A 21,572-nucleotide genomic window follows, 5' to 3' on the forward strand; every position below is an offset into this window, starting at 1 on the left:
GCAATGCACAGTTCTTTCTCCGTTCCTGCCTGCCCCCAGGAGCTGCTGCAACTTGAGGTAAGGCTACTACATTCTCATTTTCCGCTTTGTCAAAAAAAACAATCCGCCTTTATCCTCCTCCACCATTCCCTGCTTGAGTGTAGAGAAGGATGGCAGAGAGAGAGAGAGCAGATGGGGGGGTGGCTGCCTGCTCAAGTGCAAGGGAGGATGGCAGAGAGAGAGAGGGAACACCACTTAATGTCTGATTGTTTGAGTGAGATGTCTCATGCCTTAGAGGTTCTATCAGTAAAAGATCCTGACTTTGAGGGAAACTGTACGGTGAGGAGAACTACGCTAAAAGGTTTAGATTGCTACAGTGAGATGCTATATGATAAAAGAAAAAAAGCAAGGCAGGCATCCCTGGATGCATTTTAGAGGAAGCCTTCAGGTGGTCTGCAGAAGGTTCAAAATGTTTTTATTTACTTATCCAGGGTTTACCTGACCCAGTTGTTTCATTTCAGACATGTGTATTATTAGTTTTGAATAAAAAGTTTGCTGAAACATGGTGCATTGCTCTTCTTTTTTGCAGTGTAGGAAACTATCCCTATTCTTTCCATGTTATTCCTACCTCTGGTAGCAAAGTTTCTGTTAAAGAAGTAATGTCTAGGAACCCGTGTACTTGGTTAACTGAGGTATTACTGTATTGGTTTATTCCAGTAGAGGGAGAACTGAGATTAGATGTGTCTCACAGTATAAGCTCTTGCAGCTCTTAACCTGATTTAGAATCATAGAATAGTAGAGTTGGAAGGGGCCTATAAGGCCATCAAGTCCAACCCCTTGCGCAATTTCATGTGGGGCAACCCAGAGGGCGAGTGGGGAGGGAAACCAGGGGAAAGCTAGAACTTGCAAAGTGGTGGAAGAAAGGGGGAGCAGCTCTTTGCAAGTAACGTGTTCAATCATCTAGCAACAATGGTCTGTCCTTCTTCAGCCGCCCATCAAGTGGGGGAGGAAGAGGGAGAGGAAGTGACACAAGGGGGTGGTAGAAAGCGAGATATAAGTGCATAGTCCCATTTGCTGCTGGACTTCAGCCCAGCTGACTGCTGGCATGCAAGCCCAAACATTTACCACCAAGGGAATGTGTTCTTGACAGAAAAAGAGGTCCCCACGCCTAGTTTATTCCTTTGGCCATCACTGTCAAACAGCGGCAACTCAGGCACTCTTCTTTTTCTGGGAGTGGTTCCTCATAGTTACACAAAATGATTTGGTATCAAAACAAAACTTCTGTAAAGGTCAGGAGAGTTTCTTGCAACTATTTTAATACCTTCTGGATCAGATACTCCTCATTTTTGAATAGCTTCCTATCGAATAGCCAGACCAAGGCATTCCAGACAACCCATATTCCAGTATGTTTCCTGGCTGTATTTTAGCAGAAGTGTCATGCAGTATAGTTTATTTTATTATTGTGTTGGTTTCCTCTCTATTAAATATTCAAAGTAATCAAAATGAGTTAAAAAAACAAACATACAAAATAACACAAGATGCACAAAAATAGTATTAAGCAATAAAAATCAGTGACTTGTAATCCTCCATTCAACAAAATTTGTAGAAGGCATGAGAAAAGAAAATTAGATTTTTATAAGTCACCTAAAACTGAGTAACAGTGACTTAGCTGGCCTCCCTGTAGGGGGAATTTCATCTGCCAGGAATAGTGGGGGGAGGCCTCTGTTGAAGCCAGTGTCCAGCCAGCCACTGGAAATATCTAAATGCATTCTAAAATTCTTCATTCATTCATTCATTTATAGTCCAATGTTTTTAAATGAGTGGCTGCCAGGAAAAGAAACGATCTTGCTGAAGAAATATTAGCTTATGCAGAGGAAAGCCCTACCTCACTCACATAATACCCCAGAGCTGAGAGCAATGAAACAATATAGGAGACGGCTTGAGTGCAGATGGAGGCGAACTCCTAGTGGATGCAATTATACACTGGTAAGTGCCTATGGTAAGCTGTATTTAGGGGCAGTGAGGGCGGCAAAAAAAATATTTTGCTGCCACTATCAAATCGTCAATCTGCCCCCCAGCGGAGCTCTTCAGAATTGTCCGGGGGCTATTACACTCTGGCCCCAGGGACATGGTAGAACCATCTAAGGCCCGCTGTAATGAATTTGCTAGGCATTTCCAGGATAAAATCTTTAGCATCCACCAGGACTTAGACTCCAGTGTTATAGCAGGTGAATCAAGCGAGGTATCCAGAGCACAGCCTTGTCCCGATTTCTTGGATGAGTTTCAGTTGGTACAGCTTGAGGACGTTGACAAGGTGCTTGGACAGGTTTGTGCAACCAGTTCTGTGCTGGATCCTTGCCCTTCTTGTCTAATAAAAGCTAGCAGGGATGGAACAGCCGGCTGGGCCAGGGAAGTGATTAATGCTTCTGTACGAGAGGGGTTGGTCCCTGGCTGCCTGAAAGAGGAGGTAGTGAGACCACTCCTGAAGAGACCCTCCCTGGATCCAGAAAATCTTAATAACTATAGGCTGGTGGCAAATGTTCCATTCCTGGGCAAGGTCCTTGAACGAGTGGTGGCAGGCCAGCTCCAAACACTCTTGGATGAGACCGATTATCTGGATCCATTTCAGTTGGGTTTCAGGCCTGGTTTTGACACGGAAACAGCCTTGGTCGCCCTGTATGATGACCTTTGTCGGGAGAGAGACAGGGGGAGTGTGACTCTGTTGATTCTTCTTGATCTCTCAGCGGCTTTCGATACCATCGACTATGGTATCCTCCTGGGAAGACTGGCTGAGTTGGGAGTGGGAGGGACTGCATGGTGGTGGTTCCACACCTACTTGGCGGGTTGGCTCCAGAAGGTGGTGCTTGAGGAACATTGCTTGGCACCCTGGATTCTCCAGTATGGGGTTCCGCAGGGGTCAGTTCTGTCCCCCATGCTGTTCAACATCTACATGAAACCGTTGGGTGCTGTCATCCGGAGCTTTGGCGTACGTTGCCATCAGTATGCTGATGACACACAGCTCTATTTCTCCTTTTCATCTTGTTCAGGTGAGGCTGTCAATGTGCTGAACCAGTGCCTGGCTGCAACAATGGACTGGATGAGGGCTAATAAACTGTGGCTCAATCCAGACAAGACTGAGATGCTGCTAGTGGATGGTTCTTCTGACCAGATGGTGGATGTCCAACCTGTCCTGGATGGGGTTGCACTCCCCTTGAAGGAGCAGGTTCGTAGCTTGGGGGTTCTCCTAGAACCATCTCTGTCACTTGAGGCTCAGCCTCGGTGCCACGGAGTGCCTTCTACCAACTTCGGTTGGTGGCCCAGCTTAGCCCCTATCTGGACAGGGATAACCTTGCTTCAGTTGTCCATGCTCTGGTAACCTCCAAGTTAGATTACTGCAATGCACTCTACGTGGGGCTGCCTTTGAAGGTGGTTCAGAAACTGCAGCTTGTGCAAAATGCAGCGGCCAGATTGGTAACAGGAACCAGACGGTCCGAACATATAAAACCAATTCTGGCCCACTTGCGTTGGCTGCCTGTATGTTTGCAAGCTCAATTCAAGGTGCTGGTTTTAACCTATAAAGCCTTACACGGCTTGGGACCACAATATCTGATGGAACGTCTCTCCCGATACAAACCCACCCGTACACTATGCTGAACATCCAAGGCCCTCCTCTAGGTGCCTACTCCAAGGGAAGCTGGGAGTCTGGCAACAAGGGAGAGGGCCTTCTCAGTGGTGGCCCCCAAATTATGGAATGATCTGTGCGACAAGGTGCGCCTGGCGCCATCACTGTTATCTTTTCGGCGCCATGTCAAGACTTTCCTCTTCTCCCAGGCATTTTAGCCATTTTATTGTTTTAAATTTTAAAATTGTGTGTTAAATTGTTTTTAAAAGATGTGTTTTAAATTTCTATGTTTGTTTTAATGTTTTTAGTTACTGTAAACCACCCAGAGAGCTTCGGCTATGGGGTGGTATATAAATACAATAAATAAATAAATAAATAAAAAGCTTTTTGGGACTTCTTTGAGAGTGTCAGCAAGCATGGGGATGGGGTAATCTGGAAGAAATTTATATATTTGAAATTCCAAAAAGCTGTCAACAGTTCCCTCACTGAAGGCTCCTGAATAAATATTAGGCCAAACTACATGTTACAACGGACATGCATGAATGTATATCCATCTTTTGATTTTTTTTCCCCAGGTAACAGCCATGAAGGGAAAGGGGAAATCAAAATGAATATTGTGGCACAGGGAGAGGGAAGTGAAGGCTTTCCCCTTATAGATACTGTTTTGCGGACTTAAAAATAAGGAAGTTGCTATTTGCTGTGATGGGGAAAATGCACAAGCATAATTTTTGTACCTATACATTTTCCTTTTTCACAACTAATTGCAGCTTCAGGCAGATGATTTAGGTTTGGGAATCACTGCAGGGCAAAGAGCTAGCTCCCTTTCCTCTATATCAAGGCCCCAATTGATCCGTAGATGCAGCGTTAGTTTATGTACTAGAATGGTTTTAGAGGCAGTATTTTTATTGCAGTTGGCTTTTGGGTTTTTTGCCTCATTCTCCATCTGCCCTTTTATGAGCACATGGCTAATTTCCCTGTCTTTCTAACAACCCCTGCTGTGTTACTGATTTTTTGCCTATCACCATCAACTCTTCACCCTGGGATGATTATAGGTACACCACATGTCAGGACCAACAGATCGTTCAATAGGAGTGCAATTGTCAGCTGTTTGCTCACAGAGTCATGTGAAGCAATATACATGCTGAGGAAATTCTGTTCCACAATTACTATTATGAAGTCACTACCACAGAAGCTAGACTTGTAACAAAATGGCTTCCTGGCTCCTATTTTTTCTTATCCCCTGTTGACTCAATTGAAAACCGCTTTATGTATGTGACACGTGAAAATTATTCATAATAAAGTGATTACGGACAAAATAAAACAATCTTACTTCAATGCAGAGGTAGCCAACATGGTGCCCTCCAGTTTTTTTGGACTTCAACTCCTATAGGCTCTAGCCAGCATGACTAATTGTCAGGGTTAATGCAAGTTATAGTCCAACAACATGGCCAGTGGTCAAGGATAACTGACCAGCAAGGCCAATCATCAGAAATAATGGGTTGCATTCAATGTAGAGCTAAGTAAATTGTTTCATCAGCACAAGGAGTTTTCCTTACACAATGGAACAATCTTCCCCTCTCTTCCCCCCACACTCCTGAAATCTATTATGGGGTTTCCCCCAACCTTTCAGAGCAGATCTGGGTACAGAGCGAGGCCCATGCAGAGGGAGGACAGCAGGAACCCCATTGTGCTAGTGCTAACTCTAGCGCTAGTGCAAAAAGTTAGTTGAATACCTCCCAATGGGGGTTGTCATCCAGCAACATCTCTGGAGGGCACCACATTGGGTATCTCTGCTTCAGTGTTTGTTTTATATTCAGCTCCTGAAGAGGTATGGTTTCTTGAATGGTAGGGCTCTTTAAAAGATGGAGACAAGATTGAACATGGTCCCTTGAAGGAATGTCCTCAGCACAGAAAACGGTGGCAAGATAGTCAAAACAGAAACCATGAGGGCAAAAGATTTAGGCTGCACCTAAATCTATGATGTCTACATCACCATATATTTAAAGCACATTGTTTCTCCCAACTCCTTTAAATACTTGGGATATGTCATACAAATGTCAGGTAACTGTCACATGCATAACAAACTTATGATTTCCAATGCTAAGAGAACGATGAAAGCATTACTTGCTTTCTATTTCTCCACTGGCGGACAATCCTTTTTACCGGCCATTAAAATTTTTAATGCTAAAATAATAGCACAATTAATTTATGGCTCTCAGGTAAATAAGAATCTCAACTTTAAAGAGTTTGAAACGATTCAGACCACTTTCTTGAGATCGATAATGGGAATTCCAACATGTGTTTCCAACAATATTCTCAGATTGGAAGCTGGAGCACAATCAATTGAAACCAGAATATGGCTTTCAAGAATCAATGTTTGGCTAAAGCTTAACTTTAATCCCACTGGTTTTGCTCCAGATATTCTAAACGATAATTTTAAATCCTTATGGGCGGATCTCGTGGTGAATAAACTTACAACGATAGGCTTTTCACCCCAATTTATCTTCACCATGGGATTTCAATCAGCTATAAGTAACATACGCCAACGCTTGAAAGATATTGATCACCAACAACATTTGCTATTAATCAAAAACCAAAGACACAACTCTGCATTTTTTACCCCAATGCGATATCTATTAAAATTAGAAATACCCAAATACTGTAAAGCTTTGTCCCAGATTAGATTGGATGTTTTACCTTCGGCTGTCATGGAGAGCAGGTTCACTAAAACTCCATATAAAAATCGAGTATGTCCTTGTGGGGAAGATGTACCTGAAAATAATATACATGTACTTTTTTATTGCCGCTTTTATAACTCTTTAAGGCATCAACTGATTATTCCCCTTCTATCTGCATCTCAACAAAAATCTGAATACCTTTGGTTGCAATATCTTCCAGATGACACATCTTCCACTATAACAACTCAAGTTGCAAAATATAGTGCTGCTGTTCAAAAACTTAGATCCAATATTTTAAAAAGCTCTCCTAGCTGAATATATGTTTTAACAGGATGAATAATACTATGAAATATAATTTATCTGCATTATTTTAACTGATTTGTATTTTAAAAAAACTTTACTTCACGGGTTTTACTAAAATTGTTATCAATGTATAACTGTTACGTTTAACTTTCAATATGTCTTACTGACCACATGGTCGAATAAATTGTTTGATTTGATTCTCCCAAAGAATCCTGGGAACTGTTGTTTACCCCTCATAGAGCTACAATTCCCAGCACTCTTAACAGCTCCCAAGATTCTTTTGGGGAAATAACGTGCTTTAAATGTATGGTGTGTATGCAGCTAGAGACCAAAGGAAAGGCATCATGTAGATCCATCACATCCAGATTTTGCTCACCGGTCCCTGTCCATCTGCATTGCAGACAACAGGAAGCTCAACAGTGCAGGCATTCCAGCAGTTGTGTAGTGGCAAATTCAGAAGTGCAGGATCCCTTCATGATAGTCATGCCACACACCCCTCACAGCCATGCCCCCTTTTCCACTTTCCATTGTCTCCCTTGCTCTCCCTGTCGTCTCACAAGCCAATCGGCATGAAAGGAGAGGTTGTGTGTTAGCTACTGAGGAGAGTCTTCTGAGTGGCTGGCTCACTTCCTTTCATTCTGATTTGCTCCAGTCAGCATGGAAGGACTCTTCTCAGTGGCTAACATGATCTGTTTTCATGCTAATTGGCTCATACATAGGGACCTGGCTGAGATCCTGCTCTCAAAAAGGTAACAAGTCTACAGGCCCCCGCATCCCTGGATGACTACACCTCTGTCTTCCAGCAAGAGTTGTACTGCTATGATTGTGCAAAGAAGTAAGCAACTGGTTAACAATGAATGTGATGACTCATCCATTCAGTTCTGCATACAAGCACCAAACCAAGAACATGGGAAGCTAATATCTATGGGTGCCGCATGTGGTGGGTATGGAAAGGGTTGAGGATCTCCCCACCCCCCGTCCCACCTTCTCTGCTCAGAATTATCTTCTCCCAAAGATGATTTTACCTAGGCAAAACTGCTGCTGAATTTTTAGTACATGACTATTTGTGTTGTGAGCTAAATCTCTGCAGGGCAATAAATATGTGGCATACTTTTCAATCTGATTTTCTACATCAGATCCTTATTAAAGTCCTAATAGGAAATCTTGAAGAGAGGTGGAACTGCAGTTTGAACAGCCAGAGTTGATGCAAGAAGCCTGCTGAAAACAGTAAAAACATCATGTGACTTCAGTCAGCCTTCTCAGCTAACACCCCTACAGCTTCCTTCGGTTCTGTTCTCTGCATTATTGATTTTTGTGTTCTAAGAAGCTATGATTTGCCCTCAGGCCCACACAGATCAATATGAAAGAAAAGGGAAGAGGAAAGGAATAAAATACGCGGGCCCCACCTCCAATTTCCTCATAAAGTCAAGATCTATTGTCTTTTTCTGACTGCTAGACGATGATTCAAATTTCCCAAAAGCTCCAGAGCTTTACATCCTTCAGAAAACATTTAAGATTTGATTATGAGGATGAATGTAACCATGCTGGGTGATCTAGTTGTCTACCACACCCTACCAAGCAGTGATAATAATATTTCCACTTCCACAAATGTTTTATCTAGTTGGGTGTGTGGTAAACTTCTCTTTGCCATCTAGCACAACAATACAGATGGGCTTACCAAATAGGAACAGAGGAAGCTGCCTTTCCAGATAGGTCAGCTGATTTGTCCATCTTGCCCAATATTGCTTTCTCTGACTGGCAGAAGCTCTGCTGGGTGTCAGGCACAGAGGTATTTCACATCACCTGATATCTGATCCTTGTAACTGGAGATGTTGGGATATGAACCTAGGACTTTCTGCATGCAGACAGCACAGGCTCTCCTATGGAGATACGGCTCCTCCTCAGTGACTGGTTAAATGCACACCATGGTAATTTGCCACTTAGTAAATGGCCATCTGTGTTCACCTTTATGCTCTCTTCACTTTACCACCATTCCATCAGTCTATGTCATTATTGTTGTCTGTCTTTCACAAAACAACAGTCAATGTTTATTTATTTATTATTTGTTGTTATATGAATATATACAGAGAGAGAGATACATGACAACAAAATGAGCTATAGACCAAATCAAAAAGGCACTATATTGCCAATCAACAACAAAGCTATCACTGGTATTTACATTCAAAATACTGTAAATCCATAATTTAAATTCAATATATACTTTCTGATCCTGACACACTGAATAACATTTATTAATTTCTTCATTAAAGTATGTTGTCTCTGTTATCTTTTTTTACTTTTAGGATAATGAGTTATTTCTGCCATTGTAGCATATTCCCAGACCTCCTTATACCATTCATTGATAGAAGCTACAGTCAGCAAAATGTGTAGGGATTCACAAAGATAGTCACCAGCTCATTAATAGCAACCATAAATTTGTTTCTGGAGCAGATGGAAGATCCATTTCCTCATCCCTGTCTGATGAAAATACCACTCCAATTCAGCCTTCATGTACTAATATACAGCTGATCATAAGATCTGGGGACAGAGACCAAACATGCACTGAGAAATTCTGCTTGGTTGTTTGGCATGGGGGGGGGTTTCCTGGCATTGTAGTTCCAAAAGTGTTGGGGTAGTGATCCAGTTATGTAAAACCAGAAGTCCTTCATACTGGAACAGGGCAAGATAGTGTGGCCAGGGCATCAGTAAATGAGAGAGCGGCCCATGCTGAGAAGCCTATGCACCAGTGCTACTCAATCTTATAGTTAAAACAGGGCTGGGTTGTGATAGTCCTTGAGGAAAGCAGTGTGACAGTGGCAACCAAAAATAATACTTGGCTACAAAGCCCCATCACAGTTTTGGAGACATTAAAACAGTTTGAGAAGAAATGCTGTTGGACTATAATGCACTTGGACTATAATGGCAGTCTTTTGTATTAATTTCATTGCTGGGTGATATATTTTAAAGGAATTTGATGGTGATGGGGTGACTCTTCCGCGTGATAGCCGCATATCCCATAATTAAGCAATGTAATAGGAATTGCTTAACTACGCTCGTCAGACTCTTGCCTTACTTCTTGGAAACATTTATATTCCAAATTTTAGAAGAATCAGCAATGTCAGTTCTATATAATGATGAGGATCCATTAACTCTTCTCAGAGTGCTTGTGGCAAGAACTCATGTTTTGACCAATACTGAAATATATTTGAAGGTTCCTATGAATTCCTTTTTCTAGTAAAGCCAAATTAAATCCTGCTCTTTTCGTTTCTAAATCAATCTCATAGATTTGTGTACGTGAATGAATATTTGTTTTTCCCAATAAGACTGCAATTCCTGTGTTGAATTCTCATCAGGAGTGAATATTAATTTCAGCTATATCATTGGCAAACTTGCCCAGGGTGGTATCAGTGGCCTTTGGGACATTTTTTTTTTAAATCTCTGTAACTTTATCTCTGTTGCTGTATTTATCCAGTCAAGAGTTATGAGCAGGGCTGTTTGCATTATGCACCAAATGCATTACAATTCTTTGCCTAGGCAATCCTTCTGCAGTATTGTTGTTGTTGTTGTTATTTTGCCAATGGAGCCGGTATCTCTGAGACTGTATAATGTGTTCAGGATTGCTAGTCATGGGGTGGGACAAGGAGCTGCGAAGTTCCACTCCCAACTACTTAAAATCTTATTCAGCCACCTCTCAGGTTTCTGAGATTTTAGCTGGAATTGTCCATACACTTCTAAACCTATTTTTGCAGCCCATAAGGGCTAGAAACTAGAAAAAGAAAAAGAAAATTCTTATTCTCAGGAAACTGAGTTTTGTCCCTTACACTATGTTGTGCACTTTTTTTTACTCCTGAATAATTATGGCAAACCCAGCATGATTGTCTGTTTATGAGATCATCCCCTAAAGAATGGTTTGCATATACAAGCCCTTCATATGTGCATGTCATCCTTATAGGTTGAAGATACCATGATGGATGTGTATGATTTTGTGTATGAAGATGTGAGAAGCAACTCTTCCAATACAAGAAGACAGGAGCTACATGCCATCCACAAAATGGTGATCTGCTCACATATTTTGGTCTCAACTCCTAGTCTAGACAATTCTCAAAGATACTAGTTTCTAGGACTGAGAACCTGATTCAGAAATAATTTAATGTTTTATTCAGCAGGATGTATTTTCATTTCTGGTTAGTCTACAAATAATGTGTTGCATGCCACCCCAATCTCCAAGTGGTGAGAGATTTCCAGGGTCCCTGCACTTACCCAGGGGCTTGGTTTCCTTGGAAAGAAGGTCAGCGAAGACTGTTGTGTCTTTATGATATATAGTTTGTTTATTTACACACATTCCAACATGAGCCTAAGATGGAGGGGTTCAAAGCATCAGCAGTCCAATATATCTTGTGTTTTCCATCAGGATTGTAGGAGGCACCCTAAAGTCATGGTGCAGAGAGCCAGCCTCTCTGCCTGCCTCCAGTTCCCAGCCTTTCCTCAGACTCTACTAAAAACACAGCCTCTCCTTGGCCTCAGGAAGGGGGGGCTCTCCTGAAGAGTTTCAACAACAATAGGATCTCCTTGGCTCATTTGCCAGTTAATGGGCACTTGATAGGCCCATTAACTCACCTGGCCACTCTATTAGACTAACAAAGGGAGATGTGGTCAGCAGAGCAGATTTCTCAGCTCCAAGTGCAGGGTTCCAAATCAGAGGCTAGAAGGAGACTCATAGAAATCATCCACCTCAACCCCAAACCCATAACAAATGTTTTGACCCCATCTTGCCAACTATAAGCTCACTTAAGTCCCCTTAAGTCTCTCCTTGCAAGAGATAGTTGATCATGTTAACTCCCATTAAAACCAGCAGGATTTTTATTTTATTTATTATTTGAAAAAATTATATACTGCCCTTGAAAGGGGGATTTATAAAAACAAGAAAACATATAAAAATATAACAAAATGTTAGAAAAAATGACTAACAATAAATTTAAAAAACCTGTAAGAATAAAAATATTTTTGCTTGGTGCAAAAGGACAATAATCTTGGCACCTGGCATATGTCTCTTTCCAAGTGCTTTAACTTTTACTGGATCATGCCCTTTACACCTTAGAAAAGAGAGTGCCCCTATTTTTAACTTGGGTACATGTCTTTTAGTTCTTCACAATGGTTTGCCAGGGGAAATACATTACCAAGTGGCAAGACCAATGAGAGGGAAACGCTCCCATTATGCTAAGCTTCAAAAGCATCCTGGTGAATTGTGAGATTTTTACTTTGGCTGCCTACACTGATATTATGTGATGAATCATGGCACACTCTAAATATGGGTGGGCTTCATTCTATCATTCCCCATATGTATTGGGTTGTTTGTTATTAATGAAGTCTGACCTTCTTGCGACAGTAAGTCACATAGCAAACTCAAATTAAGTTTTGGTTGCTCATTCAGTCAGGGCCAAGGCTGGCCCAACCACTAGCCAGATTAAGGCAATAGGTGGCATTTGCTAAAGATAGCAGTGGCAGTTGCCCATCTGTTCCTCCTGGGCCCACCAGTCGTTCCCTTCTGTGTGTGCCAAATGACCTGCCCTGTGCCTACTAAGCTAGTCTGCTGCCCTCTGAACCACTACAGGTGAGGATGCTATCCTTTCACCAGTGCTGAAAATTACAGTCTTCCAAGGGGAGAGGGTTTTGCTATCACTACAACTCCTGCTAATGCACCACAAAGGAGAATCAAGCTGTAGCATGTGTTGGTTGGGGCTGATGGGAGTTATAGTCCACTTGGCTTCTGTACATGGAATGGAGGGGGGGCACCGTCTTGACCTTGATCCTGCTCAGGGCCATACTGGACATGACATGTACCACATTGTTTGGTGTTGCACAGCTGTTTTTCATTTAACAAATAGCCAGCAAGGAATACGGGAGCCAGACTATGGCATGGGGAGAGAAGGGGAGGCATGAACCTATTGATCCAGCTGTAGTCCTGACTGGAATCACACACACAGACACACCTGCTATTCACAATGATAGGAAAGCTCCCACTGGTGGAGCCAAAGGGATAAAGCCTACCTTCCCACACACACACACCACAGTGGCAATTTTGCACTCATCCCTTGCCCTGCCCCGTCCCTTGCCAGCAATCTGTTAAACAAAACCAAAAGCCAGCTATGTTATGCCAATCTACCCATGTCTAGTTTGCCCCTCACCCTCAGTCGTTAGCACCTGGATCCCTATTTTTTCCTATACTGCTGCTTATGCTATCTAGCTGACCGATTTCCAAAATAGAGAAGGCTACACTTCCAGGGATGATCCAATGAAGCTGCCCTAAGAAGGGGGAGCAGAGCGGAAGAAGAGTTAACTTTCCATAAGGGGGTGGAAATTTGGAGGGCAAGCCACCCAGGATGTTTCCATCTGGAGCAGTAATGAGCCGTGAAAGAAATAGCAGCCATGTGGATATGTGCAAGAGACAGCACTGCTGAGGGAATGTTTGTTGGAGAAAGAGAAAGAGAGGTATGTGAGTCCTCTCCAGATAGCTGCATAAAGGAAATACCAGATTCCTTGCACTGTGGGAGCTGTTTTTGATAAAGATCTGATTGGAGCCACAGGCGGAAATCAACATGTGCTCAGTTGCTATATGGACTCCTCCCTTCTTTCTACACTAATCCACACAGAATTCAAAGCCATATTTTGTGTTGCTATTGATCGAGGTCTTTTTTTTCAAAAGTACATTCCCAACAAAGACTATAAATTCGCTCTGTCTCTCTGCTAGCAATTATCAGACAAAGACCTATGGAGCCAGATTAGTCAAGAAAACACTGTCCTTCCTACAGCACAATCTTATGCATGTCTACTCAGACATACCCCCCCGCCATGAGCTCAAAGGGGTTTACTCCCAGAGAAGTGTATATAGGATTGCAGTCCTAACAGCAGAAGACATGCTTGGCTTTCTTGAGCCAAAACTGATCAAGTTAACCAACCAGACATAATGACCATACTATAAAGATACTATAAAGAATTTATTTTTGTGCCCAGGAGAGAATAATCGGGCACCAAGCAAGAGCTTTTTGTTCTTGTTTGTTTTATATTTGATCACCACAGTTTTTAGTGTGACCAAATGCCATGCAAGTCAAGCTTCATGTACCCTTAAAGAGTCACATAGAAGAGAATTTCAGCACTTTGATAGTACTAGGATATCATAAGATGTGCGTGTGAAATTCCCAGAGGAACCTGAAATGACTGCATCTGTTCACCCTAGGAGTGCCCTAGTTTTTTAAAACTGGAGACTACGCAAAGAGCTCTATTATGCTGTACTCTTTTGCGCCTGAAATATTATATGGTCATAGGTAACAGGTACCATGTAAAATGCTGTGGCCAATATATGAGATTTAATGTTATTGTAAATGTAAATTCACAACCAGATGCATAGAACAGTATTTTAGGTTAAGTAAAGTTGTTACATTCTCAGAGAGATCATCTTTTTTCCCTTCTTTCCTTTTTTTCCGTTTCTTTTTCCCCCTTTTCAGATAGTTCGGTATAAGAAGGGCTACAAGTTCTGAGGAACCAGATTGGTTCAATAAAAAAAGCCACCCAGAAGACTGTCCTTTCACAAGCCCAGAAGTGAGGACAGGTTTTGATGTGGCCTCTATAGCAGTCATGTGTCAGCTATCACCACTTTTGAACAGACATAAAGGGAATGTTTGCCTCTAGTTGTTATAAAATGCATGCTTGTATATACGCAATGAGGCCCTGGCAGGGATGTGTACTGTACTTCCCAATTTATGCCACAAAGTGGCAGGCAAGGAGGCTCCACGTGGCTTAAACAGTGCTGCATGAAGCTTTTAGCAGCTTGTGCTTTCCAATGACATCATTGCCCTGTTGCACAATATTTATGCTTCCACTAACTCCTTTAAGCATTTACCAGGCACAGAATCTGCATCACATGAACCAAGCCCTCCCCCACACTCCCACACCACTTACAGCTATATATAATGCATCTAAATAAAAACAGTACATAAAGACGTATAATAAAATATACCCAGAGGGCTACTTTCCATTGCATTGTTGGTTGTGTTGCATGGAAAATTGTTATGTGCCTTCAAGTTGATTTCGACTTATGGTGACCCTATATGTTGAAATTGACTTGAAGGTACATAACAATTTTCCATGCAACACAACCAACAATGCAATGGAACGTAGCCCTCTGGGTATATTTTATTATACATCTTTATGTATTATTTTTATTTAGATGCATAATATTTATGCATGGAAAATATAGGCGGAGAATGAAGGACTGATTACTTCTGTTTGTCACTGGGAACCAAAACCAGTAGCAGTTTTTAAAATGCAAGATTTAAGAGGTACATAAGAAGCTGCTTATACTGAGTCAGACGAAAGGTCCATCTCACTCAGTACTGTTTACCCTGACTGGCAGTAGTTCTTCAAGGTTTCAGGCAGAGTGTCTCTCCCAGACCTACCTGGAGATGCCGGGAATTGAACCTGGGACCATCTGCGTGCAAAGCAGATACTCTACCATTGAGCTCTGGCCCTGCAAGTAGGAAGCAAAGCAGCAGCATTTCACCAGATGATATTATGAATGAGGAGGGTATCTTTACTTTTCAGTCTGACTATCAGCTGCTGCTATACCAACCACTGCAGTTATAAAATACTCTGCTCCCTGTTTAAATTAGCTTAATAATCCAGAGTTTAAGGGCGACAAGGCAAAGCCTCTGCAGTTTATCTGTACCATACAACCAAACAGCATCAACAATAAAAACTCTCCTATGAGGCTTATGTTTGAAAAAATGAGCAATGATGCAAGTGTTTTTATTGTTCTTTCAGTTTCTCTGTTGTGGGAAGAAGCCAGCCTTTGGAGAAGCAAGCAGTTTTGAAAAACAGATCTGCCAATCAGAAATTGTGGGGACAACTGAAAAGGTAATAAAATGTAGTGCTGGGAGGCCACACCTTTCACTTTTGCCGGTATGGTGCTGTTTTTGTTTTTTGCCAGTATGGTGCTTTTTATACAACTGCATGGGGACCTGGCTTCATTCCATGATGCTGCTAAGGTAACAGTGATGGGCCTGGCACCATGTGGACAAGGCCAATCACACAGGTTCTTACCAGGCAGCTTCTCCCCCAGCTGAGACATTGGTAAGACTGACCTTGTCACTGTGGCACCAAGAGTTTTCCTGACATGAGGCAGTGAGCCTTTAAAGCAAAGAATGAGGAACTTGTGACCCTTTAGATGTTGTTGGACTCCAACTCCCATCATCCCTAACCAGCATGGCCACTGATCAGGGATAATGTGAGTTATAGTCGAACAACATCTGGAGGGTCACAGGTTTTCCACATCTGTTTTAAAGCAGCTTTTTCCAGCCAGGTGTCCTCCAGATGGTTTGGACTACAACACCCATCAGTCCCAGCCAGAATGTGCTACAACTTGCTCCTACTTTGTGGTGCACTGTCAGGCGTTATAGTGATATAACAACCCTCTCCCCTTGGAAGAAGAAAGTTTGCATTTGGCTTTGCTTATTTTATTTATTTATTTTTTATTTTATTTCATTTCATTTTTAAACCGCCCATAGCAAGTAGCTCTCTGGGCGGTGTACAAAACAGAGTTAAAATACAATGTTACAATAAAATCCATTTCAAATAACAAGAAAATTTAAAACATTAAGATGAACAATTAACATTAAACATTAACATTAAACATTAAAATGCCTGGGAGTATAGCCAGGTCTTAACCTGGCGCCTAAAAGAAAATACCGTAGGCGCCAGGCGTATCTCCTCTGGTAAGCTGTTCCACAATTTGGGGGCCACCACAGAAAAGGCCCTAGATCTAGTAGTAATCCTCCGGGCATCTTGATGAGTTGGTACCCGGAGGAGGGCCTTAGATACTGAACGAAGTGGACGGGTAGGTTCATAGCAGGAGTATGACTTGTCTGGGACCCCTTTGCTCGGCAGGTATCATTCTGTGTTATACCTGCTTTCTCCTTATGACACACTTGTAGTCCAGACATTGTGCATATTGGCTTGCTGGAAACAGAAGGATACTGTTGGGAGTAAAGCACCAATGCATGTAACAAAAAAGGTGAACCAGTGGGGGGGCAATAGAAAGGCAGGCTATTTTTCCCTCACTGATTCCCTCTTTAAGCTATTTTGTTTTTCTCAGCTTTATTTCCTCCCTTCCCTTCCTGTCTTGTCAGTAAGAGATAGCACCTGTGAGTGCAAGCCTCATGGCTTCACAATGGTTGCAACAGCATGTATGATTGTATTTCTTTGTAGCAATAAACCTTAAGTTACTTTATTCTTTCAACTCCCAGTCTTAACAGAATACATCATCTGAGCTAGAGGTTAAACAAGATGATTGCTTTGGACCCTTTCAGTTTATGGAACAATTCCTTTTCAACAGGAATAAGGTAGCACACAATAACAATAATAATATTTATAACATTTATATCCCACCTTTCCTCCAAAGAGCCCCAGGTGGCATACAAGGCTCTCCATCCTCCCATTCCATCCTCATGACAACTCTGTGAAGTAGGTTTGGACAGTGACTAGCCGAAGGTTACTCAGGGAGCTTCTTGGCTGAGTGAGAACTTGAACTCTGATCTTCCAGGTCCCTCCCAGTCCAACATCCTATCCACTACACCACACCGGCTGGTATGGGCATTTTAAGATGATTTATTTGTTTATTTATTAAATGTATATCCCATCCTTCCTCCCAAAGGAGCCCAGGTGGCAAGCACACAAACAATAAAACAATTAAAACATCTAAAAACAAGTCCAACAAAGATGCAGACTGAGATAAATATCTCCACTTAAAAGGCTTTTTTAAAAGAGGAAGGTCTTCTGTGGGCACCAAAAGGACAACAGAGACTATCTCTGTCTAATGAGAGGGAACTCTAAATGGTAGCCGCCACCATACCTAAAGGACCGATTCTTATATCATATAAAATGGACCTCCTGATAAGATGGTATCTGCAGGAGGCCCTCTCCTACAGAATGCAGTGATCGATTTGAGTATGTAGGGGGCGAGATTATCTTTCAGGTATATTGGGGGACACAGCACTGCATTTGTGACATAAGAGCCCTGCTGATCAGTCCATCTAGTCCAAAATCCCAGCTTCCACAGTTGCCAACCAGATGCCTCTGAAAAGGTCGCAAGACATGAGAACCCTTTCCCACTGTTTATCTCTCCAGCAGCATGTATTTGGTGGCATACTCTCTCTGACTCTGTGAGAAGTTGATGACATTGGAGTAGAAAATACGGAGCCACTGTGTTTCAATTTGACTTACTCCCAAGTAAGTGTGCATAGGGCTACAACTTTATTTATTAAAATCTTATTGTCCTCAAAGCTATTTTCTCTTATGTTGCAGGATTGCCTCCAAGAGATTCAACATTTCCTGAAAAAACACATGAGTTTTGTCTCCCTATTAATGACTGTCACAGTTTTCTTCATGGTAACTCATTTGTGTTCTCTAGTATCATCCCGTTTTTCTGAATCAGCTGAAGTGCAGGTGGAAATCCAGCTTTATGGGTGGCAGCACAGTTTTGCAAAAGTTGCAGCATTTTGCTTAGCAAACAACAGAAACCTTTTATGATAAGTCACAGGGACAGAAAGAGCTTAATTACTGGATGGGAACCTAACCTGGGCTCCTGCCGGGAGGAAGGGCGGGATATAAATCATTTAATAAATAAATAAATAAATAAATAAATAACCTTCCAGTTATTTCACTGGAAATAAGTCATCTGTGGTTTAGATTTCATTGCCAACAGGGTTCTCATGCTTTAGGGATATGTGTATGGCCAGTACTGCCTTAGAGAGAGCCTGCCAAAAGGGGTGTCTTAAACCGGGGGGGGCAAGGTCGGGACTGTGTGGGCCCACTGGAGGAGCCAATCCAGTGCTCCTACAGGTGTGTACATGCAGCCCTGACTTTGCCAGCTTTTTTTGATGATTATTATTCCAAAACTGTGCAACCTGGAAGAAATGAAGGAAACTTCCTCTTTGCTGACTTTTCTAAAGGGTTTCAAGAACAACTCTTTTTGTGGTAAAGCTTTTTACTGATGTCCATCTTATTTGTGTAGTAGTTTAGATATATATGCTGGTCCCCTTTAGATCTGGGTTTGTTTTCATTGTATTTTTATTACTCTGATATAAATTGCTTTGAACACACGTAAAAGCCGTGTAGAAATATTGGGTTGTATCCAACACTGTTGTTCCATTCACGCAAGGACTTCCACTTGTGCAGTGGAACTTCCCCTCCCTTTCCACCCCCTGCACATGCCCCAAATCAGTTCTGGATTTCCCCCCAATCCTCTGGAGCAGATTTGGGAGTGGCACTGTGAGAGTAGATGGAGGGGAAATCCCATGGAACTCCTTCGTTGGGTACAATCCATTATAATCAATGAACTGATTTTAGAGAACTGTGTTTTAAATTGCCTTTCATTTATTTATCTGCCCTAGGTGTATGGAATGATCTTAACTTCGTTCCTCTGGTACTCCATCCACTTTAAGAACAATTTGGATCGGAAGCGCAAATACATTTTGGCAAAGCAATAGGAAATTGGCTCTTGACTTCTGCACCAGACAGAAGAGCAAGTCTATTAGAGAGACCAGGAGAAATTGGATCATGTGTCACAGCTATGACTGGGTGGCCGTTATTATTTTTCTTTTCACTAATCTGCCATCCCAGATGTGACTGGACTTACATGATAGCATCTGTAGATAAAGACTGGTGAAAGTGATGATCAACCAGGACATCAGAGGTATGCAGTGCTGAGTGGAAACATGAAGGCAAGATATACACCAGGAACCAAGGAGTTGCCCAGCCACAAGTGTGTTTGCCAGCTGAAAGGCATAATTTAGAACCCCCAAAATAGCTAGTCAAAGCAGAACAACATACCCCAGCGAAAAGGAAACTCAAGGAAATGGAAATGGCTCAGTTCAATAACCAACAAGAATATTTTAAAACTCAGGGGGGAGAGAGAAACCAGCAGTTTGCTTTACATTATTATTTTCAGCAGTTTTTATAGCCAGTTCTGAATTAGATCCTGTTTGTATTTTTGTATGCTTTCTTGGGTTAAAAAAATGAAGATACTCCAAATGGGGAAGAATTAAATACACACAGTCACACACACAATTGTGATAGAAATTAGTGCTGTTCAGTTGTATTAAATCTATGCTTTCAAATCCACCTAAACTTAGTCGTCATGACTAAAGATACAATCATAAACACACTCATTGGAGAGCAAACCCCACTGAATACAGCATCATTTACTTCCAAGTAAACATACATAGGGTTGCACTGTAAATCTTGTTGAAACTACTGGAACATGTTAGTCATGATGACTATCTGAAGTTCATAGGAACATAGGAAGCTACCTTATATCGAATCAGGCGATTGGTCCATCTAGATCAGTATCGTCTTTGTTGACTGGCAGCAGCTCTCCAGGATTTCAGACAGGATTCTCTCCTAGTCCTACCTGGAAATGCCGGGGATTGAACTTAAATGCAGAATTTAAATGGTAACTGTATGTTGTAATACTCTGGGCCTTCAGTTAACACTTAGTATGTGGGCAGCACAAACTGGGAATGTGTTTTATTCTTTTTTAAAAAACATACCAATTCCATCCCTTTTATATTACTTTGAATCTATGTAAATAAAATATATTTGGTTAATTAGATGTGTTCTGTTCTAGGTTTTCTGAAATATCCTACCTACCCATAAAATTCTGTCATTTTGGTCCAGCTGCTATAGTAAGGCATACTATTTCCAAATTGACTGAAGGGAAATGAAAATCCAAGGTTGGATGTACTAATGGGAGCTAGATTGCTTGGCCCTAGTTAACCTTTTGTCACTTTTCCAAGTAGCTCTTGGTATTAATAAAATCACTTCTTGTGTGTGGTTTTGCATTCACACAAAAGCCATTGGTGTTTTTCTGTTATGTTTTAAAGAGTCACATCTGGTATACACCAAGCCAAAAAGGCAAGTTAACTCCCTAAGACATCCTGAGTCTGTGGCATAGTGATAAGATACTGTGGGTCTTAAGTGTGGTCTGAAGGTGCATGAAGCCACCACATTCCTGAATCTAAGCAGGTCTGTGTCTGGTCAGTACTTGGATGGGGCATTGCCTGGGAACCACATGTATGTCACCCTATGGTTCTATGGTGGAAGACAGGCTAAAAAAATGTGAGAAAATATGTAAATATAATAATATACACCCCGTAAAACCAGTTTAGCCCACAAAAAGTCTGTATCAACAAGTCTTTCTTAATGGCTCATTTCTCCCCTTATATTATTTTATAAAATAATCATCTATACATTTTACAATTAGAAAAACTTGTAATTTCTTTATCAAAGACAATATGCTTGAAGCTTTAGATCCTTTTAACCATCTCATTCCAATAAAAGACCAAGCTAGAGGTGACATTAAATGTATTGTTGCATTTACTGCATATAAATAGCGACTGCAAGGGATAGGTGGGGAGTGAAGTTTAACCCTTTTCATTCCCCCTCCATGATCCTGAAAAGAATCTCTCCATGCTATTTCTATTGAGAGAAAAGTAGACCTAGATTTTTCCCCATCTGAGATTTGCAGCTGCTAAGTCTTACTCTTCACCATTCTTAAATAACATTTCAAATTATGTAACTGCCAGAGCTTCATACTTTCAGACATTAACTATGGCCAAATATAGAAGAGCATTTATGCTCACTTGTTTTTAATATCCTGCCCTCTGCTAACTGGCCAGTTTAAGAAGATTGCACATAATAAAGTCTGTCACTGTGGAATTGGAGAGTTAGAATCTGTGGGTCATGTTATTTTACATTGCAGTTTATATAAGGAACCCAGAGAGACACTAATTCTTATATTAAGAACACTATGGTTCAGTAGAAGACCCACTGAAATGCTGCTGTCTTAATGACTAACTGATTACTCTTCTTACTGAACCTGTAGCTAATTTCTTTTCGAACCTCAATAAAAATTAAGAAGCAGATGGTAAGTGATTATT

General features: G+C 41.5%; 1 protein-coding gene across 3 annotated transcripts in view; it reads left to right on the plus strand.

Annotated features, from left to right (window-relative positions):
• Window positions 1–20,555, plus strand: part of TSPAN32 (tetraspanin 32) — a 66,164-nt gene extending 45,609 nt beyond the window's left edge. Inside the window, exons 5-8 of one of the 3 annotated variants that reach the window (XR_009760928.1) lie at window positions 10,535–10,636; window positions 15,400–15,492; window positions 17,761–17,862; window positions 19,026–19,102. Coding sequence is in view for 2 of the 3 variants with exons in the window: in XM_061613091.1 (XP_061469075.1) it covers window positions 10,535–10,636; window positions 15,400–15,492; window positions 17,938–18,021; window positions 19,026–19,121 (375 nt within the window). In the remaining variant the exon portion in view is untranslated. Of the gene's footprint in view, window positions 1–10,534; window positions 10,637–15,399; window positions 15,493–17,035; window positions 17,301–17,760; window positions 17,863–17,937; window positions 18,022–19,025 lie in introns of those variants that run through there. The other 2 variants (XM_061613091.1, XM_061613093.1) reach the window with 2 other exon arrangements.
• The last annotated feature ends 1,017 nt before the right edge of the window (window positions 20,556–21,572 follow it).

The sequence above is a fragment of the Rhineura floridana genome, chromosome 2 (genome assembly GCF_030035675.1).
Source record: "Rhineura floridana isolate rRhiFlo1 chromosome 2, rRhiFlo1.hap2, whole genome shotgun sequence".
Taxonomy (NCBI): domain Eukaryota; kingdom Metazoa; phylum Chordata; class Lepidosauria; order Squamata; family Rhineuridae; genus Rhineura; species Rhineura floridana.